This window comes from Macadamia integrifolia, chromosome 1, assembly GCF_013358625.1.
Source record: "Macadamia integrifolia cultivar HAES 741 chromosome 1, SCU_Mint_v3, whole genome shotgun sequence".
Lineage (NCBI taxonomy): Eukaryota > Viridiplantae > Streptophyta > Magnoliopsida > Proteales > Proteaceae > Macadamia > Macadamia integrifolia.
In genome coordinates, this window is record NC_056557.1 from 6,161,191 (window position 1) to 6,176,088 (window position 14,898).

The 14,898-nt window shown below is 37.4% G+C and overlaps 1 protein-coding gene and 1 long non-coding RNA gene across 3 annotated transcripts; one reads left to right on the forward strand and one right to left on the reverse strand.

Moving 5' to 3' along the window:
- Positions 1-204: 204 nt before the first annotated feature.
- Positions 205-10,304, forward strand: LOC122085531. Of its 2 annotated transcripts, none has more exons than XR_006142144.1 (4): positions 205-535; positions 5,367-7,533; positions 7,617-7,761; positions 7,898-10,304. It is a non-coding gene; the product is annotated as an uncharacterized LOC122085531 (long non-coding RNA). The 2 variants fall into 2 exon arrangements; XR_006142147.1 differs by having other exon boundaries at positions 5,367-7,527.
- Positions 10,305-10,441: 137 nt separating this feature from the next.
- On the reverse strand, positions 10,442-12,169 carry LOC122085522 (NAC domain-containing protein 83-like). The gene is made up of 3 exons (XM_042653999.1): positions 11,544-12,169; positions 10,957-11,249; positions 10,442-10,864 (listed from the first exon to the last, which is right to left on the reverse strand). The coding sequence occupies exons 1-3, from the start codon at positions 11,722-11,724 to the stop codon at positions 10,547-10,549; spliced, it is 792 nt and encodes a 263-aa protein (XP_042509933.1). The 5' UTR covers positions 11,725-12,169; the 3' UTR covers positions 10,442-10,546.
- Positions 12,170-14,898: the final 2,729 nt, after the last annotated feature.

The following is a 14,898-nucleotide window of genomic DNA, read 5'->3' on the forward strand; positions in this document are numbered from 1 at the left end:
TGAGAAAACCATTTAGATAGAATGTTGCTAAGTTGTTAATGTATTTATTGCCGCGTTCTTTCTTTTTTACTATTTTTATTATTTTTATCTTTGCTTCCATCCGATGAGATTGTTGGATGTTGGATGTTGGATGTTGGATGTTGGATGTTGGATGTTGGATGTTGTTATTATAAAGTTTTCCTTTTTCATTTTAAAAGTGATTTCACCCCATTTTTCTTGCAACCAAACGGAACATAACGGTCTGAAGTGTGGAGACTGGACCACGGAGTGTTATCTGCTCCATTGGTCCACGAAGAATGTGAAGAAGACGACCTAACCCAACTGCAAATCCAGTGAGTCCGTGACCAGCTTCCACTCAACTCGGGTGACAGGTAATGGCCGAATGGCACATACACACTATTGCTCCTTCGTTCCCTCTCCTTCTATCTGTTGTGTTGAGTTCGCATCTGTCTCTCGCGCCTTTCTCTTCTTCTTCTCCTCTCTCTCTCTCTCCCACCGTGTATCTGCAACTGGCCAACGACCACCTTCTGACCAGGTGAACTCCTCATAGGAAAATCTTGAATTATTTTTTTTAATGGATAAATACGCGATTGCGCAAGACTATATAGCTTATTCAGCTCTGCTTGTTAATCACTGTGTGTAAGAAGATGATATGTGGCTGATTTTCTCCCCTTTCTTTGGGGATGTTAAAACAGAATGCTTGTTCACTGTTCGAATATGCTAACCTGACTGTTACCTGGGAAAAAGAACAATCACTAGTTCTGAATCTTTTGATATCGATCGGAATCTATTTATGGTGAGTAACTGCTAGTGGTTCTGCATTTTGTTGGTCCACCTGTAACTGTATGTATGTGATGTTGAAGAAGACAATTTCTCATGTACGGATTGTATAGTGCAATCTGTTTATTGTTGGTGTTATGCTCAATGCTAACCTAAGCAAAATTGTAGGAAATACAGGAAGTTAGGTGGGGAATCAGAGATATGGTGGTGGATGTGTTCTTGGGAACTAGAATCTCTCAAAACCTTTTTGTTTTGTTTATCTGAACTAAAACTACATTTTTTTTTTCTTACTCATTGCTTGAATTTGTTTCAAACAGGGCAAAAACATACTGAAGCGAGGAAAAACTGTGTTTCTTAACATGTTCTGATTAATTAGATCATTTTGATTTCCAAGAATAGTGCTCTCATGTAAGATATATTGTAGAAAGAGCTCAGTTGGTTAGATATATTCTTATTGGTTTTTGGATCAGGATCAATAGTAACAACAACAAAGCCTTATCCCAACTTAATGGGGTCCACATCATGGATCCTAACCCTCCAATCCTCTCTATTCTTGGTCATATTTGGGCCAAGACCTAATCTGTGCATGTATTTCCCCACAACTTCTCCTATGGTATTTTTTGGCCTACCCCTAGCTCTTTTAGATCCTTCTATCTGGATCAAATCGCTCCTCCTTATTGGTGCATCCGTAGGTCTCCGTTGAACATGACCATTACCACCTCAAACAATTTTCTCGGAGCTTATTATGGATAAATAGGTTAGGCAGGGTAAATAGGGTCCTCCTGAGTTCAGCTGCCGGTGGGTGTAGGTTAGGCTGCAGAAAATAAATGGCAATGAATTGAAGACTTTAAGTTGAAAGCTGAGTTCAATCTGTGGATGGTGAACTTGGAATTGTTCTTGTCTATTCAAGGTTTGTTATTGGGAAGTATGTGTTTTGAATGAATCAAAGAGTCCTCTGTGAAAATCAGCTACTGCACGACCCTTTGGAAAGCTTTCACAAAAAAAATAGACAAACTTTCATTTAAGCAGTTAGGATGCTGGGCGTTGTGGAACTTGTAATGCATTTGGAGCGACATTTGGTACAGATCAACTTCTTAAAGATGTCTTTCCTCAACTAGTCAATGTTGCAAGAAGCAAGGGGATTCTGACAGTAGATCATTTGGTGAGATTCAAGAGATGGCTAGATATTTGGCTGCCACTTATGGGAGAAATCTGAGTGACTAGTTCTTCCTCATTGAGCATTTTGGAGAGCTTTCTGGATGGAAGGGGAGGATGATATACAAATATTATGCTTCAAAAACTCATCATTATTCACTTTCAATCTGAACTTGAACCTCTCCTCAATTCTGATCAGCCCAACTACCATCATTAGTCAGAAAGTTGGCCAGAGGGTTAATAATGAAGATTCAGTTTTTCATTTGAGCCTCAAGTCCTTATCACATTCTAATGTTATGCCTTCTGATCACTAATATGCTGGACGGTATGTTTGGTGCTGTGTGTTGGGGCTAGTATGTAGTGCTGGAGGTAAGAAGCTGTGAAGTTTGATTCCTGGGTCTACTACTTGGGGCTTATGAAAGGAGCAGGACAAATAGATCATTTGAAAGTAAGGCTCCAATGGTTTACTATATTTCTGTCAGGGCAAAAGAAAAATATTTTTATCTTCATGGTAGGCCTCCAACTCTAAAGAATTCAAAGGATTGTAGGAATTACATTCATGTGATGCCTAGCATAGACTGTTAAATTTTTAAATTTTGTGGGATTAGGACTTGTCTATGGTTGATGTTGCATAAAATAAGATATCCCATGCCATTTAATGTTGGACAAAATTTTAGCTAGAATAAATTTTGATTTATTTCAACGTATAGCCAAATATGATATCGTATACTTAATTAGATAATGTTTTATGTTATTGTACCAAAACTGAAAATCTTGTGCAAAATTACAAAATTTTCTAACCCTAAACCTTTAGCCTAACCACTCTAAAATAGTCCTAATTCACTCATAACCCTTTTGGGAACATTGATCTTTTCAGCTATATTGATTCCCAGTGATCTTTAGAAGGTTAAACATCCTCTCCACGCTTGTGAAGTTTCACATGATCATATATTGTGTTATTACTTCAGAGATTGAATCCTGATTCACTCTGCTAAGGTTATGGTAGGATTAAAAAGGCTGGTGGAAGAAATAGCACATAAGTAGGTATAACACAAACTGGTTGTAACTATGGTTCTGGAGGAATTCTTGCATCAGGAACAGGGGATATAGCAGAACTATTTAAAATAAGTTAAAGCTAAAAGAAGGAAACAAGAACTGATAGAAGAGACTATTGTGAGTTTCCAGAAATGTATGGATCAGACTCAGAGCATGAATAGCAAAACAGATCTTGGAAAGCAAATTGCGGAGAACTTGTATAAAATCAACCAAAATTGATTGAGCAACAGAAGCTTTCTGTCCTTTCAAATAACTTCTATCTTCAATGAGATGTAAGAACAGTTGTGGCAACACCAATGTGATGGCAGAAACAAGAAGAATAAGTTGAAGAAGAAAGATTGTTGAGTGATACCCCATAAAATCACTTCACCAATAGGTGGGGGACACGTGGCAAACAACTACAAACCAAAGGACTCTCCAACTCAAATGCACCTACCCACAAGGGCAAATGAGGCATTTCACCCCTTATGGGGGATTAGGGCTTCATGACACCTATCTTATAAAAAAGAAAAGGAAGGCTAAGAAAAGTCAGGTCAATCTCTCTCCCTCTACCCACTGCTCTTTCTATATTGAACCCTATATTCTAATCTGAAGACTAACTTAGGCATCGAAGCCTCATCCACCGGAGCCTCCTCGGGTGGACCTTTTCTTGTTGGTTGTGTGCAGGTCTGAACTGAGGCGGAATCTGCAGCAACATTGAGAATCCTCCCAAAGAAATCCTGGGAATATCCACCCTAGGCTCTAAGGAATCCACCTTAGGTTAGAGGAAATCCATCTTCAAGTACCATGAATCCGCATGGCTCAAAGAAGAGAAAACATCATAGCTTATTAGTAAAATTCGTGTGCTTCTGATTAACACTCCAAAACAACTGAAAATAGGAACTTTAAACCTATAAAACAATTAGTTCGCATAGGACTTTAAAACAGAAAAGAAAAAATAGGTCTAAACTATCCTACCAGCAACAGGATACTAAAGTGGAAACTAAACTGAAGTGAAAACTTAAAATAGACTCAAGCTAGCCTAGAGCTACTAGGAATGGAAAAATCAAAGCTAAAAGAAAACAGAAATTTGATACTAAAATTTGTGCGTCTAACTACACATGATATAAGCCCATTAAAGAGGCCTATTACATCAAAAGCCCATTAGACCATAAGTTTGGTTGTACATAACCCATTCCAACACTCATTTTGACTAAAATAAGCTCGTTTCTGCACTTTGCCTGTGTCAGGCTCAACCTAATGAAAATATAACCCAGAAAAATAGTTAGTGAATACGTGACAAAATTGATAGTCACTCAACATGATATAACAAAGAGATTAATCATAACCTACTTATATCCCTCTGTTTTTCTTTTCAAATTCACAAACCCACTTATATTGCTTGCATTTTTGAACGGTTTTAGATCACCATTGGCAAAACCATTTCTAAAATTGCCTCTGTTGTTGAATGTTTCTTTCTTCAAATATTCAACTATTTTTATGCTCGACTTGTTTGGGGAACAGCATCAGTATATTTGCACCTGACCCAAGATATGCCTAAGTCATCATTTACTTGTTAAAGGTCCCAATCTAACACAAACACCCAGTGGTTCTTAAATATTCGGGCCTCATTTGGTTATATGTGAAATGAAGTAAATTGAATTAAGACAAACAAAAAGAGAATGAAAACTTTTGTAACCATTACCAAAAGCAATTGTGTAACTAACTCAAAAGCATACCAAATATGGTAACTAAATTTTACTTCACTTTTCAGCCAAAATGTCAATGAAGATTTTCTTTTCCTACCTTCTCTGTGTTGTGGGCACTATATGTTTTCATATTACATTGCATCAACTCTGCTTTCAACCAAACACTCCATTGGAAGTTTCTTATATTTCTTATCATTTCATTACTTCAGTTTACAAATGAAATTTTTATTTAACTTCACTTTGTTTCTATTCACTTCTAACCAGACATGGCTTTAAACATAGACCCAATATGCAAGTAGCTGTATGGGTGTTGGTGGGCTGATGGGTCTGGGTGAATTTGGCCCCTACTAATGGTACTACGTGCATTTAACGCAAGCATTTCTTCAGTTGGGTGTTGTGGAATTCTTATGCATATCTAGTTCAAGGTTTACATGTCCTATTTACTTGTATACCAAATCAGATGACTATCCCTGTGGAATCAGTATTACATCTTTGTGTTTGTCTGGGCACCAGTCTTGACTGTTTTATGCTGGGTTACAATGTTTAGATTATCATATTCTGTGAAAAGTTGACTTGTTGTTCCAATTATTATTGCAATTGTCATTATCTTAAGATCTGAAAACATTTCTATCTTTTGCCTTCTTCAAGAAAAAAGAGATGACATTTTTTGTTCTGTTTATCTTCCAGAGGTGGCTCTTGAAAGCTTGTGTTGAACCACCTCCTTTGGTAGCTGGTGGAGCTGGAATTGCAGTGAAAGACAACACTGCCACCCAACCTTACAAAATATGAGTGAGAATACTAAATGAGCAACGAAGGATGCAGTGTGCCAATTCCAAGCTTCTTGATACCCTTGGACTACTTGAAGTTGATACGGGCTTTAGCAAATGAAAACCATGTTAGATCTTCAGTTATTCATAAGATGTCATTGTTTGTCACGGAACATTTTAGTCGTCAGACATTCCAATCTTAACCTTGTAATGTTTTAAAAATTCTTCAACAAAATTCAGTTTTTCATTTATCAGAAGAGAGACCCCTTGCTAGTTGTTTACTTGTGTCTGATATTTCTGATCAAGTCTAATTATCTGTGACTCTTTAAACTGATTTCCATTATCTAGGTGAATTTAGTTGGATTGCTTTTCGATTCTGCTTCCTTTAGGGTGTTTTGCTATCGCTTCTTTGGCTTGCTCATTTATTTTCCGCCCTGCGCCGGGGGGGGGGTTATCCATATATGGCCCACCTAATCCTCTTCATGAAAGACCATGCTTTGATTGTGGTTCATACCATTTGGAAGCACTTCCTATCACTGCATATATGGATGTTTCCTGTTAAGGTGGTGGGTTTGATGTTGCAAAAACAGTCAGTTTGTTGGATTTGTGAGGTGAATTACTGGAATTTTAGGATCTGGGCTGTTGATTTAACCATTCATCCAGCTTGAGAAACCGAGACCCTCCTTTTCACTCAATTTTTGAAGTGAGAGTTCCATGTTTTTGGGGTCCTGAGGTTTGGTGAGATGGAAAGTCATTTACTGAAACTCCCTTGGAGTGTGAGGACATGTGGAGATCCCTTCTCAGACTACCAAATTTACCCTGCTAAGTGACTGAACAAGTTCTTGATGGCCGTCTCCTGAAATGGCAGAGGAAACCCATTGGTACCACTAATGAATCAAAAGAGACAAGGTGGAAAAACTGGAATAACCGGGGGAGGGAATGATTTGATTAATGTTCCATCAGTGGGAATTTGCTGCAGAAGCTCCATACACCAGTCATGAGCTGGCCTTATTAAAGCCTGTTTAAAGGCATTTGGTACAAGGAAGATACTTTTCCAGCTCCCTTCTGCTTGAAGCCTAGCTGTCCCAAGGAGAACTGATCAGAAATCAGTTCTTTAGCATAGATGAGTGGAAAATGAGGCCTTCTGACATTAGGGAAATTTTACAGGGACTGCTAGAAAATTGTTGATTTGTCATTTTTGAGTTGAATAGAGCAATTTTGTGCGAACTCAATTTATGTAATGTATCATGGATGATGTTAGCTACATAGAAACTTGGGCGGTGTTCCTGTCCATTGGGCCAATGAGGGAGGAGAGCTAATAACTTCCTTTTTGATTGTTTGGAGTTTTTTCTACTTCCATATTCATGCAAAGGAAGATAATACTGAAATTTATGATTTGATGCCAGGGTCCATTTTTGTGTGGAAAATTAAAATTTCTCCTCTTTTATATTTTGTGTCAAATTTTATTTTTTCTGTTTGTGAGCTGAGCCTCGTACATGTTAACCTCTAGCACATGATGTTACTGTTGGGACAATAATCTTACATCGGTTACCCATAAAGCCTTCCATCGTCTCATATACCTGTGTGTCTTTCCACCCAATGGTTCGATCTATCGGGTTAGATATTTACATGGTATCAAAATCAGGTTTTGATCCTGTTTCATATTGATTAGAGCTTAATTTAGTCTCTTTTTTTAGTGGACATGTTGCTGTGGTTCTGTTGAAACGTTAATCCAGGCCTTCTATGATCAAGTAGGGACTTTGTTAAATTTGAGTTTTTTTTTTTTTTCTTGGGAAAACCAGGAAAAGTGAGTTTCTGGAAGAGGGTTAATTCTAGTTGTAAAAATGAAAGCAGAGACTGATAGGCTCGACTGCTGGCAGCCCATGATAGATAGTTTGTGGTCCTTGGACAGTGAGACATCGATAAGCTTATCAATCTGACTTCTACAGGCATGGGATGGAGCAGTGTTCTTGAACTAGCAGGGGTGCCATTGCTGTTGACCATTTAACAGTTCAAGCAACTCATTTGTTGTGAGTGAAGGTCAACGGGAATATTAAAGCCACTGAACTTGGGCTTCATAGGTTGATGTAAAGCACTCTATCTGAAAGTGATTGCTTTGATCCTTAGCTTACTTAGTTCATGGACTGAAATATTATTTGGGCTGTGACAGATCAGAAAATATACTCTTTGTAGGATTCTGATTATGGGTGGCATGGGGAGAGGCTTTGAGTATCCATAATCCATCCATCATCCATGACGATTGACTGATTGAGGACCCTTACCATGCCATATTTCATCGGATAAGGCAGGCATAAGTAAGTAATAAGAACCATATCAGTTCAGTTGCATTTTGTTAAAGAATTTATGTCCTTGTTACATTGTTGTCAATCTCTTTTTCTTGTTGGTTCTAACTCTCCTTTCTTCCTTTCCTTTTTTTTTTTTTTTGCACAGTACATAAAAAAAAGTAGGTGGTTTTGGAACTGGTCAACATACATTCCCTGACTGCAAGGTAGCCCCTAAGGCAATCCCCAAGGTCTCTCTCTCTCTCTCTCTCTCTCATTGTTTTATGTATAGGTATCACTGCCCGTATCGGTCACCTCTAATACTGAGGATATCAATACGTATTAGTATTGATTGATTCAAATAATACGATATCGATATCTTGATCCATGACATTGACCATGACGGCCAACCCACATGATTGACAAAGGGGAAGCCATGGCTCCATAATCCAATCCATTAATTTAATCAGGGCAGGGCATCTCTCTCTCTCTCTCTTACATTGTCCTCTTGTCTCTTTGAACATGGAAGGTGAAATGTAAATTAAAAAGGGTGACGTGAAGAACTCCAACAGCCAAACAAGATTCTTAAACCATTATCACAAGAAACCTTGGTCGGCAATTATTTTCCTCTGATTCCTTCTGTTTATTATTAAGATTATAATATGTTGTAGAGTGAAGCACTTAAACCATATACAGGTCAAAGGGATTGAGTATTTAAAATCAGAACTTGGTATCTGTAACATGCCTTCCACCTTGTTTGTCCAGCACACGCGTGGCGCACAACATGTAAGGTGGAGTCCTGTTTTGTGACTTGTGATTGTGATCTTCCATTTAATTGGGTCATCAGGAAGTCAGATGATTCATGATTGTGATGTTCTGATAATTTTTTTTTATAAAGTTTCTTTCAAGCTGACTCTCCAAAAGGATCAGAGGGAGGTTAAGATTCTTATGATTCTATATAAATAAGCTGATAGAGATTGTTGTTTCCTTCTTGTAAAAGAAGGAAGATGTTCCAGATTGAAGCTAAGGTTGCTTTCTGTTTTTTTTTTCCTATATATATATATTTATTTTCCTGACGATAATCACCTATTGACCATAGCTCTAAAACTCGGAATTGGGACCTGGATAGGAAAACCCGGATTTCCCAAAGAGGATCCATCAGTATTTAATTTAAATGTGCCCCTTTCAGGCTTGATCTAATATGCTTCTGAAATTATTTTTGGAACTGGGGTGTTGTGGGGAGGGAATCCTTGAGCCCAACTGTTCTGAAAGCAGGATGTCATCCACCGATGAAATGGAATGAGATATAATTGATGTGGCTTCTTTGATGTCACGGTTGATATGATCAATAAGTGTATTTGAAAGAATACCTTTTCCTTTAAATCTTCTGGAGTTGTGCTCAAGCCAGATATGCATAGGAATAAGAATGAAGCATGAAAGCCAAATGCAATTTAATAGAACCATTGCTGCCTTGGATTTCCACCAAGTAAATAAATCTATCAAAGAAATAACTGACGGCCAAGAAAGCTTATACAGGTCAAGAAATGCTGCCAAACTTTTTTTTTTTTTTTTTAAGCATTAAGAGTATTCCAAGAGAATGTGTAAAACAAAACCAAACAGAGATTGAGATGATTAATTATGTAGTAAATCTAAGTCATTTAGCTTTAGAATCATTGTGACAGAATCCTATCTGCTTGTCTGTTGTTCAACTGTTCCAAGAGAAACATTTATCTTTGCCCTTAATTATGAGGCATATATGCACTGGACATGTTGCAGGGTTTTAAGAATTAGGAAGAACCATGTAAGTTCAACCTGGGTGGGTAGTGGGTAAAGAATATTATCTGATTATATTCTTAGCCTACAGAACCTCTTAGGGTAGAACATATGGAATGGTGGCACTCCTAAATCCTAGTACGAAGCACTCTCCTCAACCCATCTGTTATTTTTCATTGCTAATAACAATTTTTGCAGAGGTCTGTAACCTGTATTACTTTGATCAATTTCGTGGATGTTGCAGATCAAGGGAAAGTAAGAACTTTACTTTTGGCGATAAAGGTAAAAAAGCAGATGCAAACACTGTTGCAGTAAGGGTTGTTTGTTTCTTGGAGATCCGATAATGATAGGAACATTATCCAGGGAATTGGGTTCTTCTGAGGAATTTTACTCTTTTTTTACCCCTGTGAAAGATGGGTGAAGGAATTTTTTTTTTGCTAAAGGGTAGGTGAAGGAAAACCCATGTGCAGAGATTCCTGCTTCCACAAACTATAGATGTCTATGTGCCATGCCCCTCCTCCCTCTTTCCTCCTACTTTCCCTACTTTTTCTTTCCCCATCGCATCTCTCTCTCTGCTTTGTATAAAACTCCTTTCCTAGAAAATGGTTTGCCTTTTCATAGTAAAAGCTGTTTCATTCTGTGCAGCAATGAGTCTATCTCTCTCTCTCTCTCTCTCTCTCTGCGTTGAATGGCCTACATAAAGTAAGAGACACTAGTGGACTGCAGTGGACATCAATGAGTTCAGAAGATCCTCTGCACTTGCTTGTTGCAGTTCACAGGAGCAGCAAAATAGCAATAACGATCCAACACATGTTCTTGTTAGTGACTTTAAACGTTTAAAGGACAATCTTGTTCTTTGATTTGCCAATTTTTTCTACTGTTTACATAATAAAAAAAGAAGGAAGCATGATGGTCAAGAGAAGCAGATTGGGAGAATTGATTGAAGTAACATTCGAGTTAAATTTAACTTTATTGTTATTCTCATTGCCGGGTTTAGGGGATGGTGAAACCTCAATTTCTGTTACAGGATCAACTGAAAGAGTTTTCATGGACCTCTCCTACAATAAGATGAAGAAAAACTGTTGCAACTGCTGCTTTCTTCATGATCGGATCCACTGGAACATACTTCTGTGACTCCACTCGAACCTGAACACGAGGAAGAAGATGAAGAAGGAGGAGCAGGAGCTGGCTCGCTCTTGTCACTGACCATCATAAAATCAATGAAACTAGGCCTAGCCGTCTCAATATTCCTAACTCTGTTCTCCTTTAAGGGCTGGGAGAAGATCTCTTCATCATTTTTAGTACTCCTCCTCTTCAAAAATATGCGACAGAGAACCCAATCTTCCACTTCCATAGTAGAATTCTGCAAAAAAGAAAAGAATTGGAATAAATTACAAATGGGTTATCTTCCAGTAAGGCCGAAATAAAATAAAAACATTAAGATTATAAACTCACTTGGGTTGGGTTTCTCTTTTGTGGGAAAATGCAGGGAAGTGTTGCAGAGCCAGAGCCAGCCAGACGATATTCATGCATGATCCAATCGGTTCTAGACCCGTGAGGAGGTTTCCCCCTGTAGAAAACCAGGGTCTTCTTGATCCCTACTACATGGTTGGTTTTAGAAGCTACGATTTTTCTGTCAATTCCAGTGGCCTTCCAGTAACCAGAACCTGTTGCTCTATTGCATCTGTTCCCATTTGGATACTTGGCTTCTTTGGTGCTGAAGAAATACCTCTCTTGCTCCAAATCACCTAACCATGAAGAAGAGAATGGCTTTATAAAAAAAATTAAAAAATAAAATCCAAAGAAAAGAGTCTGAAAAAGGAAGGCTTTTCTGATTCAGCTTTGAGTTGGTACTGAAACTTTATAGTAGTTTACAGAAAAAACCCTTCTCGAGCCAAGAGACTGCTGAGCCTCTTGACCCAGATTGGAATGGCATTGTTAAAGCTCTATTTCGTCATGATTTGAAATTGGGGATAACAGAGGCAGATGACCTTGCCCTTTGCCCCCTTGCCCTCTCTTTTTATTCTGTGGAAGGAACTAACCTGGCAAATCCCATGGATCGTGCTTGCAGACATCGACCTCAGGAATGATTGAAGCGGGCAATGGGCAAGAGAAGACCTTGCGCTTCAGATAATGAACGACGAGCTCTTCGTCAGTAGGATGGAATCTGAAGCCTGGAGGTAGTTTAATCACTCCATTCTTCACAAAACTAAGCTTCTCCATCTCAAACGATTATGCTTATGCCTTCTATCCTTGAAGCTACAGACTCACTCAACCACCCGGGAGAACTGGGTTTCTCTCAAGTCCCAAACTCAGCTCAATTTTGGGCGGTGGAGTCAGTCTACCTCTTACAATCCTTCCATGATCAGATTCAGAGAGAAAGCAAGAGAATAACGACAAGAAAAAGGAGAAGAAGAAGAAGAAGAAGAAACAGAGAGGGATAGAGATCAGAGAGGATAGGTTGGGTTTATTGAGGAAAAGGGTTGGCTCTTTATAGTAATGCGTTGGACGGGTGGAGAATGGAATTGTACAAGTCGACCTATTTGGCGTAAACTAGACTCAAAACCTTCCTTTTGACGGCATCCCTGTGTGTGTGAGGGAGAGATTAAAGAATTTTTTCTGATGGGGAAGTAAGAAGGAAGCCCCCTGTTCGGCACTGCCCTGCCAATCGAAAGTAGTTAAAACACAATTTTTATAAGCTTAGACCAACTTTTTGTAAGCTTTAGTACATATGTGTCCTCTTTTTCTTTTTAGGGTTTCTTCTCCTCCTTCAACTACTACCTACTTCTTTTATGGAGGGTAAAAATGCCTTCTGCTCAAGGGTTTTAAACTTGCAATTAGGGTCGAATCAGTCCATTCTGATTTGATCCCAGATTAGAATTGATTCAAATTGATCATTGCCTATCATCACTCGAGTTGGTTGACTGTGGGTTGAGTCTATATGTCTTATTATCGCTCATTTGTTCCATGGAAGCGCAGCCCCTGTATAGGGATTTCGGCCTAGGGCTATATTCATTATCAAGGAGCAGCACCCTTTTTAAAATAAATGGCTTCCATCGAGAACCAGAAATTGGGATTCAGGATTGGTCAGGGTTATAGGCATAGGTATCGGTGCTCATATAAGTAACCCTCAATATTTAATGGGTGAGAAAACGCTACCTCTTGGCATAGGTACATGTTAACAGGCATAACCAATGAGAGGATATATATGAGCATCTTCAGTGCGGGGCAATATAGTCTTTTTACCATCTTGTGTGTCTTTGTATAGGTAAACATCAGGAAGTAGCTTTCATTCTTTCATATTTAATATTTATACTTAGTAGGATGTAGATCAAATTGTATTAATTGATCCGTGCATAAATTCAAAGCAAAGCTTTTTTTATTTTTATCGATACAATATTGATACCTTAAACCATGTGTAAATCATTACTAAGATTCTTGTTAGTATTCCAAGGCATTCTCTCTTTAACAGTTAGTTTTTAAAAATAATTTTTATCAGAATTATCAACTAATTTCCAAATTTTCCTTCTTAATGAAGGGGTGCTTTTGTCATCTTAGTGGATACCCCAAAAGATGTTAAAGCCCGCTATGGTTATGTCCTTATGGGTGAGGTCATCATATGTCATGCTTAGAGCTGCTCTAGGAGTTCCCCACAAGGCCACAACTCTTCATTAACTCCAAGAGTACATAATTGCCCTTACTGCTTTCTCCCAACCCCCTTCCCCTTTTTGGTACTGCAGAGCACGTATACTGAACTTTCCATTTTTTTTTTTTTTTTTAAAGACAGATGTGCTGATCTTTCTTTTATTTTCATATTAAGAACTAACCATGAAGATATTGTGGAGGAATTTGGATGCAATATTTCGGTGTTTTGACCATATATGATATGGGATATATTTGTATATGATTTGGTAACATTTGAAAAATGGAAATTAGAAATTAGGTAAATTTTTATAAATTTTTATATATTATTTATTTGATAATTAAGATTTTTTAAATATAATATATGTAGAATAATATAAAATATGATGAAGTTTATCAAAAAATCTGTCAAGTGGTATGAGGATTAAATTTTGTTAAAAGGTGGATCCTAGGGTTCTCTATTTGCCGATTAAGTTTTAGCCTAATTGAAGTTGGTCAAGTGGCAAAAAATAAAGATTTCAGTGTTTACACAAGGACAACAGGCAGGTGAATGCCAATGCATGGATAATTGCTGGAACATTTGTTTAAATTTGACATATGACCCTCTCTATCCAATAGTGAGCATGTGGTAGAATTATATGGGCCAACTATAGAAGCTTTCTGTTTGGATCATGAGGTGACCATTTTCCCTATAAATTAGCCCAAGACTTTTCTAGTAACAAAAAAGGGCGCTCCATGGTAGTGATATAACCCCCAGGTCGAACCCCTCATTCGGTAAACAATGTTTTCATAAGACTAATGAATGATACTGGAGCTCGCTGACTCGAGTGGTGATGGAGCAAGGGCTTCCTCCCAAAATTAGCCTTCAGACTTAGAATAGTTCAAAAGTGACAAACGAGGTGTAAAATATAATGTTTATACATTCAAAAAAAAAAAAATAATCCATGTATATATTAACCAACATATGATATACATTTTTTATTACTTAATTATGATATAAATTGAATAACTCCTGATTTTTATTTTTTTTTTGGTGGAATAACTCCTGAACTTAATAACTATGTTTTTAATAATTGAAAGTTAAAGATTCTTTGCATGGCCCACATAGGAAAACCTTCTTGTATGATACCTTCAACTATTGGATACATTAGAGGTGTTGCAATTACCTCATGTGTCAAATTTGAGTCAGTTTCAATCTTTTATCATTTTTGTATTGATATTTGGGTAGTTATTCACTTATTCATGTAACAAAGACTGGTGATATTTTCGAAAGTCACAATATAAATCTGAATCATCCATTTTTATATGTTTTCTTTTTAAATCTTAATCATCTTTTCTCACTTAGAATGGGGAGAGTGCACAATAATGCCTATAGTACTTGTATACATGCATGAACATACACATGATGAGTGTCAATACAATTGATCGAATTAAACTCTGAAATTTGACACATAGCTAATATAGATCACATCCTCTCTATCCAACGATCTCTACCTAGTCTAGAAATAGATAATGTACCCAATATCAGTTGAAATACTTGAATCCTAATAAACTGATTTTTATTCTTATAGTGCCTTGTCAGTCTAGTGATCTTCTGGTGTGTAGGGGATATCGTTCCTGATTCTCTTAAAGGTTGCCTTTGTATTGTAATTGTTTTTTCTATTATTGTAATAAATTGATTGAAGTTATTAAAGAAAAAAAGATATCAATAGCCCATGTGACATAATAATAATAATTTTAAAAGTATTTTTGATA

What these genes read in the sequence shown, in the direction of transcription:
- LOC122085522 (XM_042653999.1), bottom strand. Translation starts at nt 11,724, where the DNA reads ATGGAGAAGCTTAGTTTTGTGAAGAATGGAGTGATTAAACTACCTCCA. An exon ending in CGATCCATGGGATTTGCCAG is followed by an intron (nt 11,250 to 11,543) that starts GTTAGTTCCTTC and finishes CTTCATGGTTAG; the next exon opens with GTGATTTGGAGCAAGAGAGG. An exon ending in AAAAGAGAAACCCAACCCAA is followed by an intron (nt 10,865 to 10,956) that starts GTGAGTTTATAA and finishes TCTTTTTTGCAG; the next exon opens with AATTCTACTATGGAAGTGGA.